The following is a 27,045-nucleotide window of genomic DNA, read 5'->3' as shown; positions in this document are numbered from 1 at the left end:
AATTTAATGTGCGCAAATTTAGCGCTCAATTAAGCCAGACATTCTTCTTCCCAGCTCTTGTTTTTTTTTTTGTGTTGTGTGTTGTTGTTGTTCTGTGTTTGAGGTTGATTTAATCGCCGCAGGGGCGATGTGGGAAATTGCCGGAAAATACTCACATACTCAAAGTCAAATATTAAAGGTGTGTCAGAGCGTTTGCTTACCTGAAACAAGAAGAGAAGACAGATTATATTGTGAGATGCCTTAGTCAATCAATGGTAAACAAAAGATGATTTTAAAGCTTTTTATTGTTGAGTAAGCCTCACTTCGGGGCAAGTTAAAGTTGAAGCAAACATTTGCGAAATTTAAAAGGGTAAAGACTGCTTTTTTAATCAATTGAACATTTGCACTTGTTTGCTAAAAGCCCGTTTGTTTTGCCAGGAGGAGCCAAGGATGTGGCTTCTGTGGCTCCGCACGGTGCTGTGTGCAGTGCGAAGGACATTGAGTAACCTACTGACGACTTAACCCGCACACACATAAATTCTCTCGAGCGACAGACGTTGGGCCTCTGAGATAGTGGCTGGCTAGATAGGAGCAGGCCAAAGCCGTGGCCCAGTGAGGCAACCAATCTTAAGACTCTTTCGGCCTGTGCGAAATTTATTATAAAATTCAATCTTTTTTTTGCTTTTGCCAGCCACCAGGCTGGCTAAGTGAACTTTTTGCAAACGTGTCGAGACAAATCCGCAGGCGGCCAACGACGAGTCCTTTTGGCCGTTGGAAGTGTAAGTAAAAACGAATATATCTGTATACGAAAAAATACATATAAAAGCAGGCAAGGTATTTAAATCGCTTTTAATGGAAAAATATGCAAAGCAGCGGAAGCCTACGTAAGCTAGTGGTGGTCCATTGGTAAGATTCTAGCCAGTCCCCACCGCACCGCACCGCGCCTCGCCGGAGGCTATTCTGCAAATCTGTGCGGACTATTGGCCCGTCAGGTTCCAGCAGTTCCAGCAGTTTGAATACCAGGCAGACGCCCTTCATTAAAATTCCAAACATTTTCACTTTACCAAGACGCGCGTACGGAAATGCTGACACACTTTAAAACAATTTTCTGGCATTCTTCTCTGCGCTTTGACTGTGCGGAGGCGACACGGGACATATGACAAACTTGACGTAGCATGTCAAAAGGTTTCAAGGCAATTTGGCACTGACAGATACTGGGATACGCACAGCACAGCACAGCACAGAGATAGAGATAGAGATAGAGATAGACAGTCAGCCAGCATTTGTCGTATGTCTTTCTATGCACTACAAACAGTGCTTCAAAGTGTTGAAAACTTTTCCCGATGCCTTCAAGTATGCAATGGTAATTTTCAACACCACTATCTGACACACGCATACACATCGGGAACTTTCGAAAAGTTCTCGTCTTCCCAAGTAATAAATTGAAATTCAATTCGAGCAAGAACATTTCAAATTACTAAGACTAATGTGTCTCTTGTGTGTAAGCAAATATATTGGGATTCTTTCAACTGTAGAAAGCAAAATATCAAAGCTCTCGTTAGCCAAATCACAGAGAACAGAATAGTTTACTCCGCAAATAAATACTATTTTAAGTTGCGCAACTAAAACTATCAACTAGTAAAAAAGAAGACAAAAGGCGTGTTTTCAATTTTATCTTGAACAAATTTTGAAATTTTATATTACAAACATTTTTTGCTGTTATCGGATCTGCATTGCTTTGGGTAACAAACTGATATATAATATTTTATATCTATGATATATCAGAAATCTAAGAGTATACTGTTATACCAAATGTATTTAGGTAAACTGTAGTAGTTATTAAAAATATACTTTTGTATGGGAAAAACGCCTACTTAGTTGGTTTGGCTGAGAATCTGGTATATTTTGCACTCTATGGTATACTTTAGTACTATATCAATATACCAAATATATCACCTGACATATTTCAAGTATTTTTTGTATACAATTTTGGAATATATTTTTAAATTAATATTGATATATTTAATAATTAATAGCAGTTATCTAACAATCGATCAAACTCCACTTTAGCTTTCTTTATTGTTAATTTTGTTAATGCAATAAATGTTAGGTTTATTATACATTCAGGTTACTATATATTCACAAATTTTTTTAGCTAAAGAATTTAAGAATTTGCAGCATTATATACTCTGTTTTCTCATATTAAACTATTTTTCTACAAATGTGTTTAAAATAGAGCGCATAAACTCTGACAAAATTCATAATTTGTCTCTATAAACAAAATCAGCTTATTTTCGATGAAATAATAAATATATAGCTATATGTGTCTGTGCTATAGTCGAAATATAAATGCTGAACTCATCATTTCAACAGTTTGACATGACATAAATCACTGGCGAAATTAGAAATTCATTTGAGACATCAGCCCATCGACAACACACATAATTAAGCCTAATAGGAAACTACATAGAAATAAATTGCATACAAATAAATACATTTGTTTATAATTAGTTACCAGCTGCAGTTGGACTTCAAATGCAAATGCAATCTATACAATTTACACATTGTAAATAAAAGCATTTTGTATTAATTTTATGAATCTAATTGAGATGCTGCTAAGGAAGGAAGTCTGATAAGCCATGCGCATACCTAAACTGATTAAATGAACTTGCACTGAGCAACAACATCAAGGCATTAAGCTGCTTTTAGAGCGGCAGCTGAAGCAGCATTAAATGTGTTAAGAGTCTAGACACAATTGCAGTTGCAGCAAGACACACCGAAGAGCATTCCGAAGACGCTGCTACTATAAAATTAAGATTAAAAGCACAAGCACAACATGAGAAGCTCTCTGTCTAACTCTATCTATTTAATGTCCGTCCGTCTGTCTGTCTGTCCGTCTTCTGTGTTTGTTTAAGGTGAGGCGAATGTGAGTAGCACTTTGCTGTCCATGCGCAGCTGTTTGATAATGGTCTCCTTCAGACGTGGCAAACAAACAGAATGCATCTCCGCAAAGCGCAAAGCTCTCCTTACGCTCTGCTCTCGGTGCCAGATTAGCTGCCAGAGCGACACAAAGGCGAGGAAATTAAAAATTTCTCTAATACACAATGCACAGCACAAGCGTAAAGTGAAACAAAGCAGCGTTTTAATTTACCAGTATGCCGCATAAAAAAAAAATAATAATAAAAACCCAAAACAACAACAACGAAAAAAAAAAATTGCAAAAACAAGAAGAGAATATCTCTGTAGCATCCACGCTAACCGACAGCAAAGTGGAGCAACAACAAGGGGCATGTCAGCTCTGAAAAGCTGACAACAACAAAAACAACAAGCAGTCTATATATAAGCCAAAAGCACTGAATCGATGCCAGAAAATGTCAAAGGCCAAACAACGGCTATCAGCTTCTTTGCAAATTTCGTGCTTTATCAACGTGAGCGAAATGTTGAATATTTGCAAAATTTTGTACCGCAACGAAAAAACAATTTGCATTTGGCTTTCCACACAGTAACCAAAAATACAATTAAAATGCTATCACAATAATGTAAGAATTAAAACGAATATTTGCACAAATTTTCAATGTTAAAATCTTTCAAGACTTTCTTTAATAACACAAACAATTTATATTCTTGGCATTTGATTCAGAAAATTGATTGCACAACTAATTTATTTCAAGCCGGCTAATCTTTAATGCTTATGTTTAAATTTGTTTAATTATTTATTTAAGTAATTCTAAATCCATTTAAATTTTTCACATTTTATTAATATTAATTTCCTCAATTCATTTTAATTCCTGTTTCTACAGTTTTTCTGCTCTATATTCTATATATTTATAAATTTTTTTTAAGTTTGTTTCTTCATCTTGCAAAGAGCATTTGCTCGCCTATCAATTTGATATGCACAGGTAAAATAACAAAAATAAAACTAAATATTTTACAGCTTTTCAGTGATGCGCATCGCAATCAATTTCTATGCGGCAAGCTGAAAAACACTGTATATCTGCATATAGTATTTTTATGTGCACATATTTATTCACATTTTCAGGTCATGTACAGGAAAATGATTATCAAAGATTGATTAAAGTGTGTGCGGCTTTTGGGGTTGTAGGTCATTTCGGGCAACGAAACGCTGCCCCTTCGAGGTCAGAACCCCGAACTGTGTGTTGGACCAATTCTGGTGGCATACTATTTCCCATTTTTTTGCTTTTTGTTATTTTTTTAGTATTTTCTGATGGTGGTGGTAGTAGTGGTGGTGGCTTTGTGACTTTTTACACAGGGTTGGCAGCAGCAGTTTGGCGAGTTGAAACAAATGTTACTGTGTGAAAAGGGTATTTATATAGGACGATATTATTATTGCAACTGGGTCGCCCGCATTTTTACTTTGGGGGGAGCACCGAAACTCAAAGCGTTGCATGTGCCTTCAGACAAAATGAAATACGGCATATGGCAGAGAGACACACAGGCATCTTGGGATTTTTTTTGTTATAAGTAAATGCCATTCATTAAAACTGTCAGCAGTGCATTCTTACATTTTATCTAAATTAAATACATTAATTAAGAAATTCGTTTCATGAAATTGAAATTGAAAAGCAAAGCAAAGTCCAATTGTATTTAAACCAGCTCAGAGAAGCTGGGTCCAGTGATTTGAGATATTCAAAAAAAAAATTGGTGCCCATTGCTTTAAATCGTTTGCCCATGTTTGCCCAGGAAAAATTTTTTTTTGCCCACCTTTAGTTTCGAAATTATGAAAAATTTTTTTTTTTTCGAAAATTAAAAAAATTTTTTTTTCAAAATTTTTTTGCGGAAATCGCTTTAAAAAATCGTTTGCCCATGTTGCCCATCTTTAGTTTTTCGAAAAAAATTTTTCGTTTTCGAAAATTTTGAATTTTGAAAAATTTTGACATTTTTTCGGCATGAATGACTCAAACTCGATAGCCCACACCTCGAAATTATGAAAACTAAAGCTCTACAACGGTAGCCTCAAGTGTTTTCAAGTCTGCCCATATCTCAGAATTTCAAAATTTTGAAAAATTTGAAGGTTTTCAACTTTTTTGATTGCCCATACAAATTCATCGTTTAGCTCAGAGAAGCTGGGTCCAGTGATTTGAGATATTCAAAAAAAAATTGGTGCCCATTGCTTTAAATCGTTTGCCCATGTTTGCCCAGGAAAAATTTTTTTTTGCCCACCCTTAGTTTCGAAAATTATGAAACATTTTTTTTTTCGAAAAATTCAAAAATTTTTTTTTCAAAATTTTTTTGCGGAAATCGCTTTAAAAATCGTTTGCCCATGTTTGCCGCATCTTTTAGTTTTTCGAAAAAAATTTTCGTTTTTCGAAATTTGAATTTGAAAAATTTTGACATTTTTTCGGCATGAATGACTCAAACTCGATAGCCAACACCTCGAAATTATGAAAACTAAAGCTCTACAACGGTAGCCTCAAGTGTTTTCAAGTTTGCCCATATCTCAGAATTTCAAAATTTTAATAAAATTTGAAGATTTTCAACTTTTTTGATTGCCCATACAAATTCATCGTTTGCCCAATTTTCAAAGTCTCAATTTTTGCCAAATTTCAAAAATTTTTCAAAAATTTTTTGACTTTTCAGACTGCCCATTCGCTATTTTCGTTTGCCCACCCTTTAGAATTTCAAAATTTTGCCGAATTCCAAAAATTTTCATACTTTTTTGATTTCAGCCTATGGCCCATACAAATTCATCGTTTGCCCAATTTTCAAAGTCTCAAATTTTTGCCACATTTCAAAATTTTTCAAATTTTTTTGACTTTTTCAGACTGCCCATTCGCTATTTTCATTTGCCCACCCTTTAGAATTTCAAAATTTTGCTTTATTTAAAAAATTTTCATACTTTCAAATATGGGCAAACGATGAATTTGTATGGGCAACAGGCAGAAATAAAAAATATATGAATATATCCGCAGGCGAATCGCAAGCGGATCGCAGGCGGATCGCAAGCGGATCGCAGGCGGATCTCAGGCGAATCGCAGGCGGATCGGAAGCGGATCGCAGGCGAATCGCAATCAATATAATAATTGAAGTATTATTAAATAACTAAGGTTTGTTATGTTATATTTTGAATATTTCGAACATTTTTTAAACATTTTTTAAAATCGCAGGCGGATCGCAAGCGGATCGCAAGCGAATCGCAAGCGAATCGCAGGCGAATCGCAGGCGGATCGCAGGCGAATCGCAAGCGGATCGCAAGCGAATCGCAAGCGGATCACAAGCGGATCGCAAGCGAATCGCAGGCGAATCGCAAGCGGATCGCAAGCGAATCGCAGGCGGATCGCAAGCGGATCGCAGGCGAATCGCAGTCGGATCGCAGGCGGATCGCAGGCGGATCGCAGTCGGATCGCAGGCGGATCGCAGGCGGATCGCAAGCGGATCGCATGCGAATCGCAGGCGGATCGCAAGCGAATCGCAGGCGAATCGGAGCCGGATCGCAAGCGGATCGCAAGCGAATCGCAAGCGAATCGCAAGCGAATCGCAGGCGGATCGCAAGCGAATCGCAAGCGAATCTCAGGCGAATAGCAGGCGGATCGCAAGCGGATCGCAGGCGAATCGCAATCAATATAATAATTGAAGTATTATTAAATAACTAAGGTTTGTTATGTTATATTTTGAATATTTCAAACATTTTTTAAACATTTTTTAAAATCGCAGGCGGATCGCAAGCGGATCGCAAGCGGATCGCAAGCGAATCACAGGCGAATCGCAGCCGGATCGCAAGCGAATCGCAGGCGAATCGCAGGCGGATCGCAAGCGAATCGCAAGCGAATCGCAGGCGGATCGCAGGCGAATCGCAGGCGGATCGCAAGCGGATCGCAAGCGAATCGCAGGCGAATCGCAAGCGGATCACAAGCGGATCGCAAGCGGATCACAAGCGGATCGCAAGCGAATCGCAGGCGAATCGCAAGCGGATCACAAGCGGATCGCAGGCGAATCGCAGTCGGATCGCAAGCGAATCGCAAGCGAATCGCAGTCGGATCGCAAGCGAATCGCAGCCGGATCGCTAGCGAATCGCAGCCGGATCGCTAGCGAATCGCAAGCAAATCGCAGGCGGATCGCAGGCGGATCGCAAGCGAATCGCAGGCGAATCGCAAGCGGATCGCAAGCGAATCGCAAGCGAATCGCAAGCGAATCGCAGGCGGATCGCAAGCGAATCGCAGGCGGATCGCAAGCGAATCGCAGGCGGATCGCAGGCGAATCGCAGCCGGATCGCTAGCGAATCGCAAGCAAATCGCAGGCGGATCGCAGGCGGATCACAAGCGGATCGCAAGCGAATCGCAAGCGGATCACAAGCGAATCGCAGGCGAATCGCAGGCGAATCGCAAGCGGATCACAAGCGGATCGCAGGCGAATCGCAGTCGGATCGCAAGCGAATCGCAAGCGAATCGCAGTCGGATCGCAAGCGAATCGCAGCCGGATCGCTAGCGAATCGCAGCCGGATCGCTAGCGAATCGCAAGCAAATCGCAAGCAAATCGCAGGCGGATCGCAGGCGGATCGCAGGCGAATCGCAGGCGAATCGCAAGCGGATCGCAAGCGAATCGCAAGCGAATCGCAAGCGAATCGCAGGCGGATCGCAAGCGAATCGCAGGCGGATCGCAAGCGAATCGCAGGCGGATCGCAGGCGGATCGCAAGCGAATCGCAAGCGGATCGCAAGCGAATCGCAGGCGGATCGCAAGCGAATCGCAGGCGGATCGCAAGCGAATCGCAGGCGGATCGCAAGCGAATCGCAAGGGAATCGCAGGCGAATCGCAGGCGGATCGCAAGCGAATCGCAGGCGGATCGCAGGCGAATCGCAGCCGGATCGCTAGCGAATCGCAAGCAAATCGCAGGCGGATCGCAAGCGGATCGCAAGCGAATCGCAGGCGAATCGCAAGCGGATCACAAGCGGATCGCAAGCGGATCACAAGCGGATCGCAAGCGAATCGCAGGCGGATCGCAAGCGAATCGCATGCGAATCGCAGGCGGATCGCAAGCGAATCGCAGGCGAATCGGAGCCGGATCGCAAGCGGATCGCAAGCGAATCGCAAGCGAATCGCAGGCGGATCGCAAGCGAATCGCAAGCGAATCGCAAGCGAATCTCAGGCGAATAGCAGGCGGATCGCAAGCGGATCGCAGGCGAATCGCAAGCAAATCGCAGTCGGATCGCAAGCGAATCGCATGCGAATCGCAGGCGGATCGCAAGCGAATCGCAGGCGAATCGGAGCCGGATCGCAAGCGGATCGCAAGCGAATCGCAAGCGAATCGCAGGCGGATCGCAAGCGAATCGCAAGCGAATCGCAAGCGAATCTCAGGCGAATAGCAGGCGGATCGCAAGCGGATCGCAGGCGAATCGCAAGCAAATCGCAGTCGGATCGCAAGCGAATCGCAAGCGGATCGCAAGCGAATCGCAGGCGAATCGCAAGCGGATCGCAGGCGAATCGCAATCAATTGAAGTATTATTAAATAACTAAGGTTTGTTATGTTATATTTTGAATATTTCGAACATTTTTTAAACATTTTTTAAAATCGCAGGCGGATCGCAAGCGGATCGCAAGCGAATCGCAAGCGAATCGCAGGCGAATCGCAGGCGGATCGCAGGCGAATCGCAAGCGGATCGCAAGCGAATCGCAAGCGGATCACAAGCGGATCGCAAGCGGATCGCAAGCGAATCGCAGGCGGATCGCAAGCGGATCGCAGGCGAATCGCAGTCGGATCGCAGGCGGATCGCAGGCGGATCGCAAGCGGATCGCATGCGAATCGCAGGCGGATCGCAAGCGAATCGCAGGCGAATCGGAGCCGGATCGCAAGCGGATCGCAAGCGAATCGCAAGCGAATCGCAGGCGGATCGCAAGCGAATCGCAGCCGGATCGCTAGCGAATCGCAGCCGGATCGCTAGCGAATCGCAAGCAAATCGCAGGCGGATCGCAGGCGGATCGCAAGCGAATCGCAGGCGAATCGCAAGCGGATCGCAAGCGAATCGCAGGCGGATCGCAAGCGAATCGCAGGCGGATCGCAAGCGGATCGCAAGCGAATCGCAAGCGAATCGCAAGCGAATCGCAGGCGGATCGCAAGCGAATCGCAGCCGGATCGCTAGCGAATCGCAAGCGAATCGCAAGCGAATCGCAGGCGGATCGCAAGCGAATCGCAGGCGGATCGCAAGCGAATCGCAGGCGGATCGCAAGCGAATCGCAAGCAAATCGCAGGCGGATCGCAGGCGGATCGCAAGCGAATCGCAGGCGAATCGCAAGCGGATCGCAAGCGACTCGCAAAATTTTGAAATTCTAAAGGGTGGGCAAACGAAAATAGCGAATGGGCAGTCTGAAAAAGTCAAAAAAAAATTGAAAAATTTTGAAATTTGGCAAAAATTTGACTCTTTGAAAATTGGGCAAACAATGAATTTGTATGGGCCATAGGATGAAATCAAAAAAGTATGAAAATTTTTGGAATTCGGCAAAATTTTGAAATTCTAAAGGGTGGGCAAACGAAAATAGCGAATGGGCAGTCTGAAAAAGTCAAAAAAATTTGAAAAATTTTGAAATTTGGCAAAAATTTGAGACTTTCAAAATTGGGCAAACGATGAATTTGTATGGGCAATCAAAAAAGTTGAAAACCTTCAAATTTTTCAAAATTTTGAAATTCTGAGATATGGGCAGACTTGAAAACACTTGAGGCTACCGTTGTAGAGCTTTAGTTTTCATAATTTCGAGGTGTGGGCTATCGAGTTTGAGTCATTCATGCCGAAAAAATGTCAAAATTTTTCAAAATTCAAAATTTCGAAAACGAAAAATTTTTTCGAAAAACTAAAAGATGGGCAAACATGGGCAAACGATTTTAAAGCGATTTCCGCAAAAAAATTTTGAAAAAAAAATTTTTCATAATTTCGAAACTAAAGGTGGGCAAAAAAAAATGTTTCCTGGGCAAACATGGGCAAACGATTTAAAGCAATGGGCACCAATTTTTTTTTGAATATCTCAAATCACTGGACCCAGCTTCTCTGAGCTATTTAAACCCTTACTTGTACTTTTGGAACATTTTAAGCGTAATTGTATGTCAATATACCAAGTAAAGTCTTTGATATACCTTAGTCTTTTTTTGGTATATTGATTTAGAATATTTTTAGAACTGTGAGCTGTGCATTCTTTTATTTTATCTAAATTAAATACATTAATTAAAAAATGCATCTCATGAAATATAAATTGAAATTGAATGGCAAAGCGAAGTAAAAGTTTATTTAAACCCGTTCTTGTATTTTATGGCAAATTGTGAACATAATAGTATATCGATATACCGAATGAAGTATTCGGTATATTTTATCATTTTTGGTATTCTGATTTGGGATATTTTATCAACTGCATTCTTTTATTTTTGTTAATTTAAATACATTAAATAAAAATTTTATTTAATGAACTTGGAATTGAAATTGAAAAGCAAAGCAAAGTACAATTGTATTTAAACCCTTACTTGATACAATTTAAACGTTATAGTATATCGATATATATACTAATAGTCTCTGGTATATTTTAGTATTTTTTTATGTAATATATATTGGTGCAAAATATATTGCTTTTATTCAAAATGGGTAGCGAGTATCTCGCAGTCGAGCATACTCGAATGTAGCTTTATTACTTGTTATAACTTTCAGCAGTACATTCTTTAATTTTATCTGAATTAAATAAATTAACCAAGATATTAATTTCGTTGAATTGAAATTGAAAGGCAAAGTAAAATTGCATTTATACCCGTACTTGTACTTAATGATGTATTGTAAAAATAATAGTATATAAATATACTGAATGTTACTCTTTTTTGGTATTTATTTAGAATATTTTTAGAACTATCAGCAGAGCATTCTTACATTTTCTCTAAATGATATACGTTAATTCAGAAATTCATTTTATTAAATTTAAATGGAAAGGTAAATCAATATAAAATTTTGTTTACACCGGTAAGTGTACTTTATGGTACATTTTGAACGTAATAGTATATCGATATAATAAGTATAGTCTTAGGTATATTTTAGTAAATTTGTATAGTGATTTTGTATACTTTTAAAATAATATCACACTGTTTTGCTTTATTGAGAATGGATAACGAGTCGAGTTAACTCGTCTGAAGCTCTCTTACTTGATTTGTATTCATATCATGAACTACTAAGTACAATAGGTAACAATCAAGATTGACTGATTAAATGCTATCGATTACTAATTTGTATTTTTATTTTCCTGAGCAGTTTTGTTTATTTGCCTTTGTTGCAACATTCCAGCGTTGTCAATCATTTGTCAATTTGGCACTCCATCAAATGAATATCGCTTCAAGTCCTCCTTTGTGTGTCTGTTTTTTTCACCAATGATTTTTACACAATGTAATACATACTATCACATATTTGCATGTATATACCGTTTTTAAGTATTTATGTATATACACATGTATATTTATTTATTAATTTGTGCAAATTGAAATTCGTGCACGTCGAGTGCCAACAATTCCATCTGTAAAATGTCTGGCAATGATATTATTGTTATTAATACCAATCGAGCGAGTCAATTTTTCATCTCCTCTCAGTGTTCATAAATCTACATGTCGCACTTTTCGATACCTCGTATTCAGTTAACAATTTAAACAGGGTATAATGATGTAAAAGATTTAAATACCTAACACAATCTTTATTTTCGACAAAGCATTTTTAATTTAAATTTAGTAACAAAACATCCTTTCACTTGCTTAAAGACTAAGCTTAAAATAATTTCAGTTGCAGCAGAGCATACTTTAGTCAGGACTTTCGCCAGAAAAACACTCCTTTTTTATGTTATCGGCCTTTTTGATGTAATTGAAAGAAGTGAAAAATTGCGCGAAACGCGTAAATTACACAAATCAACGGCAGAAACAATAACAATAAAAAAAATAGTATGAAAACTTCGAAAATGAATTGCCACTTTTTATTGTTTTATTACATTTCAATTTTTAACTGCAAAACTTTTTTGGTATTTATTGCAATTTCCATAAATGAATGTGAGAAAGAAATATTGAATTAAATGTGTAAAAATGCGGCAAAACCTTTAACTAACCTAATGTGAAATTCCCTGCAGCGATCTGACCTTAGTCAACATTAGTTTTACAAATGGTTTAACCTGGATTCATTAGTGTCCAATTTATAACAATTTAAGTATATCAAACAACAAAGCTGCGAAAGTTCAGAGACTAACGAAAACTTCGTGGCGAGTGATTAAATAATTAGGTGGAAAAGATGCTTGATGTAAATAACGTATAAGTAAGCGGATGCGATATCAAAGAGATTAGCGTAAATTGAAATTGATTTTGTGTGCAACAGATACACGAAATGGAAATTTTAAATGAAAATTGATGTAGGAAAATGCAGGAGAGACGAGAGATGAGAGAGAGAGCCGCTGCTCTTCGCCGCACTTGCGACCAACGAACCGCTGTGGCAGCTTATTCGCTTAATCCGCTTAAGCCATCGATTTATTTTTGTAGTTATTGCATAAGCAATGAGCGAATATATTTGCACTTCACACATTAAGGTATTAAAATTAATCGATTCTGTGAAATGAATAAAGTATATAATGTGTGACATTTAACGTTTAAATAGAAAAGTATTATTTTGAAATTTATTTCTCTGAAAAACTTCTTCCAATTCAATATTCTTTGCTCATCATAATTAAGTTTACCCTTAAGGTATTAAAATTAATCGATTTTATGAAATGGATAACGTAGATATCGTGTAATATTTAAAGATTAAATAAAAAAATATTATTTTGAAATTCATTTCTCTGTAAAGCTTCTTCCAATTCAATATTCTTTGCTCATCATAATTAAGTTTCTCCCTTAAGGTATTAAAATGAATCGATTCTGTGAAACGGATAATGTAGATAATGTGTAATATTTAAAGATTAAATAGAAAAATATTGATTTGAAATACGTTGCTCTGCAAAGTTTCTTACAATTCAAAATTCTATACTTTAAAATTAAGCAATTCTCTGAAACGAATAACGTAGATATTATTAAAAGTGTGAATAAATTTCCCTATATATAAGTATTATTTTTTTTAAATAAGAATTTGTTTGTAAATTTTCCTATATTAAAGTATTATTTTTTTTAAATAAGAATTTGTTTCTTTGCAAGGCTTCCTCAAACTCTTTTGTATCACAATTAAGTTTCGCCCTCTCTCTTGGGCAATAGTAACTTCTCGAACAGCAATTAAACGCAGTTTTAATTAAATTTCCATGTAAATGCCATTGCCCATGCCACATTCACATCACATCTACATCACATCTGGCATAATCACCCTCAAAAAACTTGCAATGTTTTAGTTTAGCCCGCGGCTTTTGCTAAACACAGAGACGAATAATCGCTGGGCATAGGCCATCATCAGCATGGAGGTCTTTAACGCTTCGTCAGTGAAATTAAACTAATTAAAATATTTCGGCTTATAAATCATCACAAAAGGGGGAATTCCCCCCTCCATACATACATATATTTTTGTAAGGGGGATTTGCTTGGTTTTTGATAAAGTTTGTTAGTTTTAGCGCCAATTTTAATGTGCAAACTTTTTATTTGGGGAGGAGGTAAGAGTTTTGTCAGCTCTGTTACGGGTTTGTTTGCAAGTCGCTTTTGGTTGAATGATTAGCAAAAGTTTTTAATTTTCTGTCCGTCTCACTTAAAAGTCAAGTAGGAAACTAAGTTTTTTTTTCTTCCCTTTCCTTACAACGCTTAATGCAAAATGAAGTAGATCTAGAGAAACCAAACAGCTTTCTATTCAACATTTTTTGTTTGAGATTAAGAACTGCAAAAAAAAAAAAAAAAAACAGAACAAACTCGTCACTTCTTTAGAGTGTGTGCGACTCGAGCAGAAAATTGAAAGGAAAAAAAACATGTGAATGAGGGCTTACTGTATGTGAATTGGAGTGTAAATTTCCAAGGACTTTGATGTAGAAGATTGCTACTAAAAGGAGTAAAGGACTTTCCTATTCATACCTGTAAGCATATGCGAACTTTCACTGCTTCATACAAAAAAACATTTAAGAAATTTTAAGAATTTTCTGAGCCAAGTGGCTTTTAAGCTAAAGCTCTCTAGTAATTTTGCTCAACAATTTAAGAATTAATATAACACGAGACTTGTGTTTTTACTATACAAATATAAAGTGATCCTCTTTTTGTGATTTGATTAGAAAGTCAAAGATGACATAGTCCTAAAAGTATTCATGTCTCGTTTATTTTAATCAGCATGATTAGCTCAAAGTTCATTCCACAACTCTTTTGAGAATCTGTATCTCCATTGTCACATGGCGACAATCTCATATTTCACGACTCGATTATTGTTTCGTTGATAAGCAGACTTTGCCCCGCCCTTATACCGCTTCCCCCTCTCGCCCCGCCCCAACCATTACAAGTCGAAGTTGGAAAGCCTTTGGGGCATGTTATTGTCTTGTAATGCAGTGAACGTGGACATGTCATAAATTAGGAAAAGCTCGACGCATCAACGATTATGTCAAACATTGTGACAGAAGCGGATCTTATTGATGATGCTTATCAGTGGAGGGGAAGACAGAAGACAGACAAAGAGAGGGGACAACAAATGTCAGTTGGATGTGACATGACAAGGGACGTTGTTGATTAGACCCAAAACGAAAGATGGATGCGCTTAAATCATTTTATCATTTTTATTTCATTTTCTTGCTTCTTTTTTTGTCTTCGGCGTTTTTGCGCACAGCATTTTGTGCTGATGACCGGCAAGGCAGCAGTCACCAGGCACTAAGCACAAATGAAAATGTGAAAATGTGGAGTGCAAGAAAACCCATTTTCAAATAGGACTACAGGCGGCAAGGCTGCCAAGCAAAACAACGACAAACAAAAGGCGTTGCGTACAAACGAGAAGTGGAAACAATTTGCCAAAGCGTCGAGCGCTTGGTTATAATAACAGCAACGGCTTGCTGAGAGTCATCGGGGAATATGGCAGGCAGTCTGGCAAACAAAAGGCGTCACGCAAAAGCAAAAAAAAAAAAGTATATAGCAGGAAAAAAATTAGTGCACAAAAAGCGACAACAAAAAAACACACACAAAGTACAGCAACAGAAACGGTGACTGCATCAAGGTAGACAAATATGTACAACAACAACAGCAGCAGCAGCCAGAAAAAAAGCAAAGCAACAAAAAGCTTATGGCATGGCAACTCCCTTTCGCCCCTTTATACTGTGCTTCACTCCCCACTCTAGTTGTCGGCACTGAAGCGCACTTCAAACAAAATGGCGCCCACATGGAAGCGTGCGATTTGCCGCAATTGCGTATCATTAATTTGCGTTTTAGTTGCCATCTCTTTGGCCATTCTCTCCCTCTCCCACTCTCTTTCCCACTCTCTTTCTCCCTCGCCAACTCTCTGCTTAAATTACTTTGTAAAATGTGTTCGTGCCTGCAACGCGGCGTATGAGCAATAAATGTTGTGCACACTCCTCCAACCAAGTCAACAACCAAACACCAAACGACTGCGACCATTACCAACGTTTATACGCCGCACACATAATGCGAAAAACACGATCGTTATAAGCATTCGATAAAAGAGTGTAAACACCAATTTTTGAATGTTAAAACTAATAGGAAATTCTATCGCTAATACTTTCGTTTATTGATCTAAACAATCCACTTGAAACGTCGTTAATATTTAAACACTGCTGTTAAAAGCATCATCAAATATGAAAGGAAACACTATCCATTTGATTAAGATTAAACTGAGAAAGCCTTTTCAATTTGAGCACACTTGTGTTTCATTTATTCATTAGCTAAGTAAATTAGAGAATTTACGAGAATGCAGCACAAATCCGAATCCGAATACGAATACGAATACAAAATACACAAAATCAATTTGCATAAACATAAATTATGTCTATATACGGTTGAATGTAAAGTTCTCTCTCTCTCTCTGTGTAGGTTGGATTTGGCACTGCGGCTTGTTGCTACATGACTAAAACATTTACTGCGACAAGCTCAATGCCTTAGCACTCATCACTGACATGGCCCGGTCCCCGGTCTCCGTCTCCGTCTCGTTCTAGGTCCCGGTTTCGTCCTGTTGCAAGCGAATGTAAACAATGTAAAATGATTTTCAATATTAAACCGGGCAACAGCAGCAGAGTCGTCAGCACAAGTGTTGGACTTGTGGAAAGAGGACTATGCCAATGTTGATTGTTGTTTCTGGTTTACACAGAATTTTTACTGCTATTGCTGCTCGCTTCTCGCACTGGCTGCTTTAATGCCGCTTATGCTTCAGCATTATGGTCGCATTACGTACATCGTTCCGGCTTCATGTGGCCATATGTTTTATAAGTCTATACACATGTCCGTCCGGTTTTGTGTGCGTTGTGTTTTTCTTTTTTTATACCTTCTACTCATAGGGTAGAAGAGTATTATAACTTTGTGCCGGCTGGAAATGTATGTAACAGGCATAAGGAGACAACTCCGACCCTATAAATTATATATATTCTTGATCAGCGATCTAGCCATATCCGTCACTCCGTCTGTCTGTCTGTCCGTATAAACACCTAAATCTCGGAGACTATTAGAGATAGAGCTATAATTTTTATTCGACAGCATTTGTTATGTTTGCACGCAGATTAAGTATGTTTCAAATCTTTGCCACGCCCACTTCCGCCGCCGCAAATCGACAAAACTCTAATAACAAGCGTAATTTTAAAGCTAGAGTCGCCAATTTTGGTATATACAATAATAACTATAATCTTTGTGATTCCTAAAAATTTGCTTGCGATCAGATATAAATTGTCGAAGTTATTAAAGAAATACTTTTGTATGGGCAAAAACATCTACCTACTTAGTGGCTTTGACTGACAATCTGGTATATTTTTCATTATATGGTTTATTTTGAATCTAGTACCATATCAATATACCAAGTATACGATTTGATATACTTAAAGTGTATGTGTGGTATATTTTTTTGGTATATCTTGAGTTCATAAGGCCAAAAACAGTTGTTGTCGATTCTTAGTTGACAATTTGGTATATTTTGTACTTAATTGTATATTTTCAATTTAATAGTATACCAAATATAGTCTCTGAAATATTTCAGTATTGTAGATATATTAAGTGAGTATTTGAAGAATAATAACGCAATATTTTGCTTTTATTCAAAATGGGTAACGGGTATCTCACAGTCGAGCACACTCGAGTGTCACTTTCTTTACTTTTTTTTTGTTACGAACTTTATGGCTGGACAGAGGCGCCAAAGAGTTGAGAGCTGAGCTAAGCAACTGAACTGAGTAACTTTAATGGCTGCTCCTGTGCAAAAGAGTTTAAACAGCTCTCTCACACACACACATTGACATCTGTGGCTCTATTTAGTTTTAGTGCATGTTTTAGTCTTCAAATTTGATGATATGGCAACATGACTACATTCCCATATTGTTGTGGTCTTAGTCCATGAATGGACTTTATGGTTTAATAAAGCCTAGTTAGAGGCGCATATATGGATTTATTTTATAGCTTTTACAGCCAATTAATAACACTTCTGACTATGATAATAATTTAAAAAGGCAGCTTTAACACTTCATTTGCAATATATTGATTGTAATGTTATTGAATTTTAATTTATGTCTTACTTTCGCTACGATAATTAAATCTTTGACTGGCCATAATTTTTAATTGCATTCTCTCGCAATATTTCTCACAAATGCGTTTTTAATATCTTTTTTTTATTTTCAACCTTGATTGATTGCCTTTAAATGCTTCTTATGTGTATACTTCAATTTCCGACTGTTTTTAATGGTATTCCACATCGGCGAGTAGCATTTGGTGAGCTCAAGTTATCTCAATGATGCTCAACGTTAACGTTAACGTTATGCTTGTAAATCCTTGATGAAAGTGGCGCTCGAACATAAAAATTATTTTAATCGAGTGCAAAATGGCTAACAAATAAAATGCGAGAACAAAATTAAGAAATGGCCTCAAGTAATCGTAGAGTCGAGAGCACGGTCATTTAATGGCCGAGTCTAGGCAATTATAAAATATTTTCATTATGAGAATAGGGCAAAATAATTATGCCAAAAGTCTGCAAATGCCAAGTGCGGACGAACAGAGGGGGGAGGGGGAGGGAGCAGCAAGGGTCGCGGTGGGGCAAACAGGCTGTGGTCCACACTTGAGCTGCTCGTTGAGTTTGTAGCTTTTGGTTTGGTACAATTATTCCATGCTCATTGCTAATTAAAACTAAATTGAGTGCACACACACAGCTACAACGCGAGAGAGTCAGAAATAAGCAGAGAGAGAGAGAGAGAGAACTCACACACACACACAGATAGTCGCATTCTGACAGTGTCAATGTGTGCGGTTTATGGAAAAAGCAAATGCATGTCGGCATCGTAGAGCTTAAATTATTTAAATGTCATAATGCTCGCCGCGACTTTGCCTCCTCCTTCTTCTCTTCTTTCTTCTCTTGTTCTTCTCGTTTTGTCCCCACCAGCAAGTGACAAGTATGTGTGTCTGTGTGTGTCTGTCTGTCTGAATGTGTAAGCATGTGTGTGCGTGAGCTCATTACAAGCTGTCACGTGGAGGAGAGACTGGATGAGTCTTACAGTATTTTGCTTGTGGGCGGTCGTGCGTCAGCAGTGAGCAATGAATTTTTAATTGCCATCTAATTATTTGCAGTTCTTTAATTGAAAACCTGAAAGCACAATACACACACATGCACACACGCTCGTCTGTCTAACTGAATACTATTCGTAGTTGAATGGAAACACCGCCCGCAACATCAGCAATGAAAGTCGTAAATGCAACATGAATTCTTTGAATGGAGCTAGACAAGTTCCGTTAACACTCAAATAGCCAAATAGGCTGAGGCATAGGAAAACGAGTTTTTCCAAATGATCTTGAATATACTTTTCTAAACGAAAATACTTATACAGAAGGTCAATTGCAAAATATTCTTAGAAAAAAGTATACTAAACTACTTACTACTTATTTTAATTGAGTTTATAAATATCATGATTTTAAAGCATCTACAACAACCATTAAAAGTTGACAATTGGTATTTGCTAGTATTTAAATTTTCATAATACATTCATTTGATACCGTTTAATAATTACATTTTTATATGATATCTTGTGAATTTATGCTAATATCTACTATAAATTTTGTTTGATATATTGAATATGATAAACCATAACGACCATTTACTTTAAAATTGTTATAATAGTTTCGTATATTCATCCATCATTCAGATGTATTTTTTTTAACGTTTATGTGATACTATTTAAAGAAAAAAAGTTTGTTTGTGAAATGGATAGAAAACTATTCGAACTGGTAAAATAGTGGGCAAAATAGTTGTACAACTTAAAACGCTGAGAGTATTGTGCAGTGAATATTTTCGCAATACTTGGTCAGAATTTGAGAACTGGATGAGGACACATTAGCAAACTTTTGCAAGTTTGTGAGTTTGCTTTCGTGAAACGTGTTTTTTGAAAAAAGAATAGCTTTGCGAAATCATTAAAAAATCTGAATGTAATTTTGGGTTGGGTAGACTTCAAACTACAAATCTTATTCTAAATCTAATTTCTATATTTCAAATACTTGTAAATTTACTAATGTTAAAAAAAGAAATAATATGTATTGATTTTATCTCATGTTTAACCTCTTTGTCACTATATTTTTAAGCACATGAAGCTTCAGTTTTTCAATGTTACTATATAAAAGATGTTTAGTTTTGCTAGAACCTAGGAAGTAATCCTTTAATTTATACAAGGCCAAGGAAACAGAGTTTCTTTCGTAGTCGTATTGATTTCTAGCTAATTGATTTTTATTCGAAATTAATTACATTTTATTTTAATGAATCCTTTGTTGTATTTTACTCAAGTTGTAAATATATATTTTTGTATTATTATTTGCAGCAGCTAAACTTTACAATGCTGAGCTGCAGCTTGAGTTCTCATGGCCATATTGGGCGACAAAGTCTAGACTTTAGACGACTCTGGACACTGGCATTGTGTCTTTGTTTTCCGAAACCGGTCCGATCCCATCATCATCATCATCAGTTGTGCGTCATGCGATCCCAGAAGGACCATAAAAGCATTGCAGCTCCAACAAGAATGACAAGAGACGACCAAGCAAGTCACAAGTCACAACAACAATGAATTGTCTAATAAATCAATACAGAGAAAAATAAAAGAAAATGCTGCCACAACAAGTACAAAAAAATTAAAGCAAATACTCTCTCGAAGTTCTCGTCTTTCCTCTTGCAGTGACCAAAAACTACGACTAAGCCAACACTCGTGACTTGCAAAGTGGGTCGACAGACAACGTCAGCACTTAATTGTTGACCACTAATTATTTGCTTATGAGCTTTGCTGATGCATGTCCTTATCCAGCACTCGAACCGCATTTGCAGTTCTTCAGTTCGTGTGGACTTCATTTGTAATCCACGCGGGTATAATTAAACAACACTTGGGTACATTTATTTAATCATGCTCTTTGCCATATGCTTCGTTTTTATACCCGCTACCCATAGGGTAGAAGGGTATTATAACTTTGTGCCGGCAGGAAATGTATGTAACAGGTAGAAGGAGCCATCTCCGACCCTATAAAGTATATATATTCTTGATCAGAATCAACAGCCGAGACGATCTAGCTATGTCCGTCTGTGTGTCTGTGTGTCTGTCCGTCTGTCCGTATGAACACCTAGATCTCAGAGACTATAAGAGATAGAGCTATAATTTTTCGACAGCATTTGTTATGTTTGCACGCAGATCAAGTTTGTTTCAAATTTTTGCCACGTCCACTTCCGCCCCCGCAAATCAAAAAAATCGAATAGCAAGCGTTATTTTAAAGCTAGAGCTGCGAATTTTGGTATATACAATAATAACTATAGTAGTTGTGATTCCTGAAAATTTGATTGCGATCAGAAAAATTATGGAAGGTATTAAATAAATACTTTTGTATGGGCAAAAACGCCTTCTTACTGGGGGGTCTGGGTTGCTTTATCCGACAATCTGATATATTGTGCCGTCTATGGTATATTTTGAATGTGGTATCATATCGATATGCCAAATATACCGCTCGGTATATTTTGTTAGTATTTTGTAGTATTTTCGGTATATTTACCGAAAATAGTTTGATTTTATTCAAAATGGGTAGCGGGTATCTCACAGTCGAGCACACTCGACTGTAACTTTCTTACTTGTTCGAATTCAAACTTTGTCACATGCAATGGATAAGTTAAGTGGTAAAGTTTTATGTTTTATTTATGTATATACTTATTTACATTATTTTGTGATTTTACACAATTATAAAATACAAATTAAACAATTTTAAATATTATCAAAAATTTAATTGTTTTTTAATCCAAGCTTATTAAAAATGATTTATATTTTACAATCTCATCTCTATTATTTGTATAATGATTCAGTTTCATAATCTAAGCCAATTAGAAACAATTTTTATTTTATAATCACATCAATTTCATGACATTGCTGATTAAAATGAATTGAGAGTCGAACAAAGAGTAATTTATGACAATTCCTCATTCGATTGCTCAAGTAAGATTTAGTATATATAGAATCAGTATGTAATCGTAAATATACCATCTTACATACTAAAAGTTTAGTGATAAGATTCATAATCGAATATAGTATTCTAATAGTCTAATAATGCTCTCAAATTATCTTTGTAGAAATTGCTTAAGGGCATCAGTTGAGCGGCTCTCTGAATTACGCGCTCTCTCTCTCTCTCCCCCTCTCTTTGCCTTGCCCTTCTCTTCTTCTACTTATTTAATTTGTTTTTGCTGCCAAAGACTTAAAGCCGGCCGGCTTGTCCAGTTGTTTAGTTTTTTCAGTTTTTTTTTGTTTTTGTTTTTTTTTTTTTGGTTTCTTTGCATTGTTTGTTTAGACAAGCGACTGCACATTTTTTTTGTTGCCTACCGCCAACTGTCTCGGTCTCACTCTTGCTTTTGCTATTGAGCTCTGTCCATCTCGCTCAGTCGACCTCACGTTGCTTTTATTTTATGGGCTTGTTTGCTTTGTTTTTGTCTTTTTGCTGAGCCTTAAGCAGGTGTGACTTAGCTATGTATGTATGTATGTATGTCTGCGTGTGTTTAAGCCGGCTCATAGACTTGTTTGTTGCTGACGGTGTAGTTGTTGTTGTTGTTGTTATTGTTGGTAGTGGTGTTACTTAATCGTCTGTGCGCTGCCTATCGTTTGCTCTTGAACTTGAGGTGAGCGCCAGAGCAAACAAACATATGAGCATGAAAACAGAACATGAAATGTGATCTGGTCAAAGGTGTTTAAAATTAGTTTTATTTTGTGAATAAACTAATTGGTTACCTACTCTAAACATCCTTTCTCGCTCTCTCTCTCTCTCTTTCTCTGATTTATTCTCCTGTTTCCCATCGTCGCGTTGCCAGCAATTATTAAAACGCAGCCATTGGCGACATGATAAACGATTTCCGCAATATTTCCGCCCGCTCTTCGGAGAGGGTTGGCAAGGGCAATGGACCCAACAGCTGCCGTCTCAGCTGGGGTTGGCTGCACTCTCTTTCTCTCTTTCGCTCTTTCTGCGTTCTCTCTGCCCTCGTTCAACGCTTTACTGTGGCCCACTTCACACGGCTTCATAATTTCGAACACAGCACACAAATTGTCCTTGCTGACAAAACTGTTGAGCAGCACCGCAGCAGCGGCTTGTTTACAGTTTGTTCTGCAGTCAGAGCAAGACAGCTGAGGGCAGTTGAGAAGTGAGCAAAGAAGAACGAACGACACAAGAGCAAGAAGAAGCAGTAAAAAGAGTGAATTGAGCAGAAGGCAAGAGACCAAAAAAAAAGGAAAAATGAAGGAGCCAAGAGATTCCACAAATAAATTTATAAACATTTTACAGTGAACGCAGCCTAGAACGGCAAAAACCACAAATGGCATTTCACTGTCTTTTTCCGGGCAAGGAAACTGCTCGTTAAATCTGAATGAAGACATTCTAGATAAAATTAACCCTATTTCCAAATGTTCTCAACTTCTAATTGATGAGTTACTTCTTCAGCAATTTGTATTTGAATTCACAATAACAACATTATTATTAATATGGAAGTTAAAGTTCAGTTTCTGACACAAACGAAACAAAAGCTTTACAATGCTCTCTTCTGTGACTTTCTGAATTGTATATAAAAGGTTAAGAATTTATAATACTCGCCCCAGAGACGACATAATAAAGTGAGCCAGCGAGCCAAAAATAATCTTTGTATACTTGAAATAATCTCCAAAATTTGTCAAGAAAATGCTTTGCAAATTGCTTGGGAAATTGAAGTACTTCGTTAAGATCACACTCAAAAGGAAGCTTGATTGTTAAATAAGTTAAACCAAATTACCCAGTCAAAGAAACCATACAAAAAGCATGAATATAATGCGTGTGTGTTTTATTATTACCTAATCCGCTAAAATCTTTGTTATGTTACTTGGCTTGTCTTGTCTTAAATTGAATTCGTTTATCTTTGTCGGTCTTATATTGAAGTTCGTTCCAATGAATATAATTTAAAACTTACAATTGGAGTCTTAACATTAAAGATATTTCTATGTTGAGTTTTAGCAATAATTTAAGTTCAAGTAGTAATATAATATAAGTATGTATTTATATATACACTACACTATTTTACTTTGTCACTCAAATTGTCGCGCTGTTCGTTTGCTTGACGCCACAAAATGAGGAAATGCTTACTTTAATTTTGTATTTCTCTTTACGATTCTGTGGACTATCTTAACGAGCGCAACGTTGAGTCTTCCCCGCTCCCCTCTTAAATGGACTTCTTGGAGCATGTACATGCATAATGCGAGTCGAGGTCGCCACTGGGGGCAGTGTGGCACATTTAAGAAATGGCGTTGCACACACTGCTGCATGCTAGTGTACATAAATAAATGTTTATTTGCATATTTATTTAAATTTATTTGCTGCAATTCGTTAGAATTCTAATGGGCCACGAGTTGTTTATGCGGATGGGGGGATGAGGCAACAATGGGTTAAATCGGCTGTTGCCATATCTTTTGTTGTCTTTTCAACATTTGTAGCACGCTACATTTCACTTGCCGCTGCTGCAATAAAAATTCCCAGCAAATCCAGCAAAAATAACATAACAAATTGTATTATTATTAAAATTGTTATTTTGTTAGCATTTTTGAAACAAGGAAAAGAATTTGCATAACAAAAGAAAAGGGGCCAATGTGCGGAAGGGAAGCTGTTTTGTTATTTTTGGCATAAGTGAGAGCGAAACGAAACAACGAGAAGGAGCCCGAAAGCGAGAGCGCATTAATATGTTTACTCAAGCAGCTCCGACGCCGACGCCGACGCCGACGTTGACGCCAACGGCGACGCCAGCGGCGTCACTGCCGCCGACGGGTTAATGCACCGCTGCAGAGATTAACAACAAATTAAACCTTACCTTTCTCAGTCAAGGGCCTCAGCGTTGTGGTTGTTGCTGTAGCTGCCACTGCTGTTGTTGTTGTTGTTGTTGTTGCTCTCACTGTTGTGGAGGAGCTCTTGCCGACGCCGCTGCCGCTGCTACTGAGCTCATGTGACTGCAGCTCCTTCGATTTACTGCTAACGACTACAACGAAGCACAGCAACAACAACAGACACAAATTCGCTGTCGCCGGCATTTTGCCGCTGCTGCGCTGCCTGCTGCTCCTGTTGTTGTGTTGTTGTTGTTGTTCTCTTGCTTTGCTGTGTAAAAATAAGACAAAAACAAAACGAGCACACACACGCACACGAACGCACACCCGGAAAGCAGTTATTGCTTAAAATTTTCTTGTGTTTTGTTTATATGCTTAACATTTTTGTGCCGCAAATTGTGGCAGCCGCGTTATTCTCTGTTTACTTTTGCTTGCTTTTGGTTTTTCTCCTTTTGCCGCGCGAATAACAAAATATGAGCGAACACACACACGTTCACACAAACAAATACACTTAACACCAACACATAGACAAACTTTCAATCAGGCTCAAGGCTCCCACAGATTGTAAACAGAGCGTTGCCTATACATACAAATATTTATTTTTTACATTTCATTTATTTAATTATTTAACATATGTATGTATTTATGAATTTAGCGTCGGCGTTTAGACCCAAACTCACGCACAGCAATCGCACCATACGCCAAGAAAACCGTAAGAAGACTGAGAGAAAACTCAACGTTCATGGTCCATGAGATTTACAAGGTATCGTTGCGCGCAACCACATTCTGAGAGCGTAAATGATGAATGGAAACGACGTCACAACATCACAAGTTCTGCGTGTAAGATTTAATTTAGTTGAACTACTACATTTTGATCAAGTATATGTTAAATAAATATAAACCATATTGTTTGCTTTATAGATTTTACTGAAATCATGAATTAAATTATTTGTCGGTTATTTTTTTTTTTAATTTTTGAAACACAAGCTAGCGCTCTAATTTTGTCACCCCTAATATCATGTTTCTTTTTATTGCTTGCAGCCCTCGACTAGTTTGGTTGAGGAACCCTGGTCATGAGTTTTATTGAAATCTCGGCAGGCGGCGCCAAAGTGCTAATAACTTTTGATTAACGATTTTCCGGCATTCGAGTTTGGAAAGCAATGCAGTAAAGATCGCATAAGAAAATTTGTAGTTACTTTTAATTTTGATGGGCAAGTAAAAATTGTTGCTGATAATGTTACCCCAATTGCTCGTGAGTAAAAAGTTCAGCTGCATATTGGTTGCATAATATTGCAATTGCAATTTGCAATTTTTCTATTTTTGTCTTTCTGCATTTCACATTTTTTTTTTACTTATGAAGTTATGTCGCAATCTGGCGCGTTCAGTGCTGCGGACGTGGAGTCGAGGTGCCTCCAACTCGGAAACCACACAGGATGATGTTATTGTGGACTTTGATGATCCTGAACATTTGCCGCTGCCCGAGTATCCAAAACGTCCCAACGAGCCGCTAAATAAGCGAAAACAGCGGTAAGTATTTGATTGATTCACTGACAGACTGATGACTCAATCAATCACTCAATCATCATAGTTTGCTTTACCAATCTCGCAAACGCGGTATGCTCGAGAATGATCTGCTACTGAGCACTTTTGCTGATAAGTACCTCAAAGACTTCAACGAGGCACAAACTGAAGTCTATGACGATCTCATCAATGGAGTCAGCAATGATTGGGACATTTATTATTGGGCAACGGGAGTGAAGCCAACACCCCAACAGTACAACACAGAGATCATGAAGTTACTCAAAGAACACGTCCGCAATGCCGAGAAAGTCACTCGCTTCCGTCAGCCAGAATTGACGTATTATTTGTAAAAATAGTTGCTCGGGGAAAACGTAGACAAGGCAACTGAGAACCGTTGCAGTTGGCCTTGGGGCTTATAGTCCCCCCCCCCCCCCCCCCCCCCCCCCGAATTCCACGCACAACACTTCACACCACATCCCACATCCGAATTCCTGCCTAGCTTGGCTTCTCGTCCTTTTACTCTTTAGTGTTGTTTGCTTGTTTTACATTAGTGTCACGAATTAAAACATGAACAATGCTTGCTGCAGTCTCCTTTAGTTCAGACTTACGTTTGTGGATACAGACGGTGCTCCACAATTTATAACCACACAATATGTTTATAATGTTCCTTTACACGAAACTACACAACAATACACTTTGGGAGGGCTGGCCTGGGTTTCCATGATGATCTAGAAATAAATATTTGTAGTATGTTATTAACACAAAAAAATCTGTCGAGGAGTTCTTATTGGGCGCATGGTTTATTTGATATGGGTAATATTTTGAATAAAGCAAATGTTATACCAAAAGTCGCACAATGCATAGAGAAAGTTCTTATTTGACTAAAATTAAAAATTAATTAAAATTTTAAATTTAATTAAAACATATATACATATTCAGACATTTTCTTAAAAACAAATTTCATTTACCATCTTTATAAATAATATATGGAAATATTCAAGTTCGTAAAATGTTTATTGCAACTTAAAATAATATTTATAATATAATATATGCCATTTAATATTGAATGCATTATCCTATATCAGTATCTGATATAGAAGTTAACATAATTTATAAAATTC

The 27,045-nt window shown here is 37.9% G+C and overlaps 2 protein-coding genes across 2 annotated transcripts in view; one reads left to right on the top strand and one right to left on the bottom strand.

Moving 5' to 3' along the window:
• Window positions 1-25,272, bottom strand: part of LOC117570233 (low-density lipoprotein receptor-related protein 1) — an 81,529-nt gene extending 56,257 nt beyond the window's left edge. Inside the window, exon 1 of the mRNA XM_034251737.2 lies at window positions 24,394-25,272. Coding sequence (XP_034107628.1) covers window positions 24,394-24,610 — 217 coding nt within the window. The 5' untranslated portion in view covers window positions 24,611-25,272. The remainder of the gene's footprint in view (window positions 1-24,393) is intronic.
• Window positions 25,273-25,488: 216 nt separating this feature from the next.
• LOC117570234 (succinate dehydrogenase assembly factor 2, mitochondrial) lies at window positions 25,489-26,365 on the top strand. Its single transcript, XM_034251738.2, has 3 exons — window positions 25,489-25,655; window positions 25,764-25,930; window positions 25,992-26,365. The coding sequence occupies exons 1-3, from the start codon at window positions 25,638-25,640 to the stop codon at window positions 26,272-26,274; spliced, it is 468 nt and encodes a 155-aa protein (XP_034107629.1). The 5' UTR covers window positions 25,489-25,637; the 3' UTR covers window positions 26,275-26,365.
• Window positions 26,366-27,045: the final 680 nt, after the last annotated feature.

This window comes from Drosophila albomicans, chromosome 3 (genome assembly GCF_009650485.2).
Source record: "Drosophila albomicans strain 15112-1751.03 chromosome 3, ASM965048v2, whole genome shotgun sequence".
NCBI lineage: Eukaryota > Metazoa > Arthropoda > Insecta > Diptera > Drosophilidae > Drosophila > Drosophila albomicans.
The sequence above is the reverse complement of the archived record's forward strand: the minus strand, read 5'-3'. Positions and strand labels throughout refer to the sequence as shown.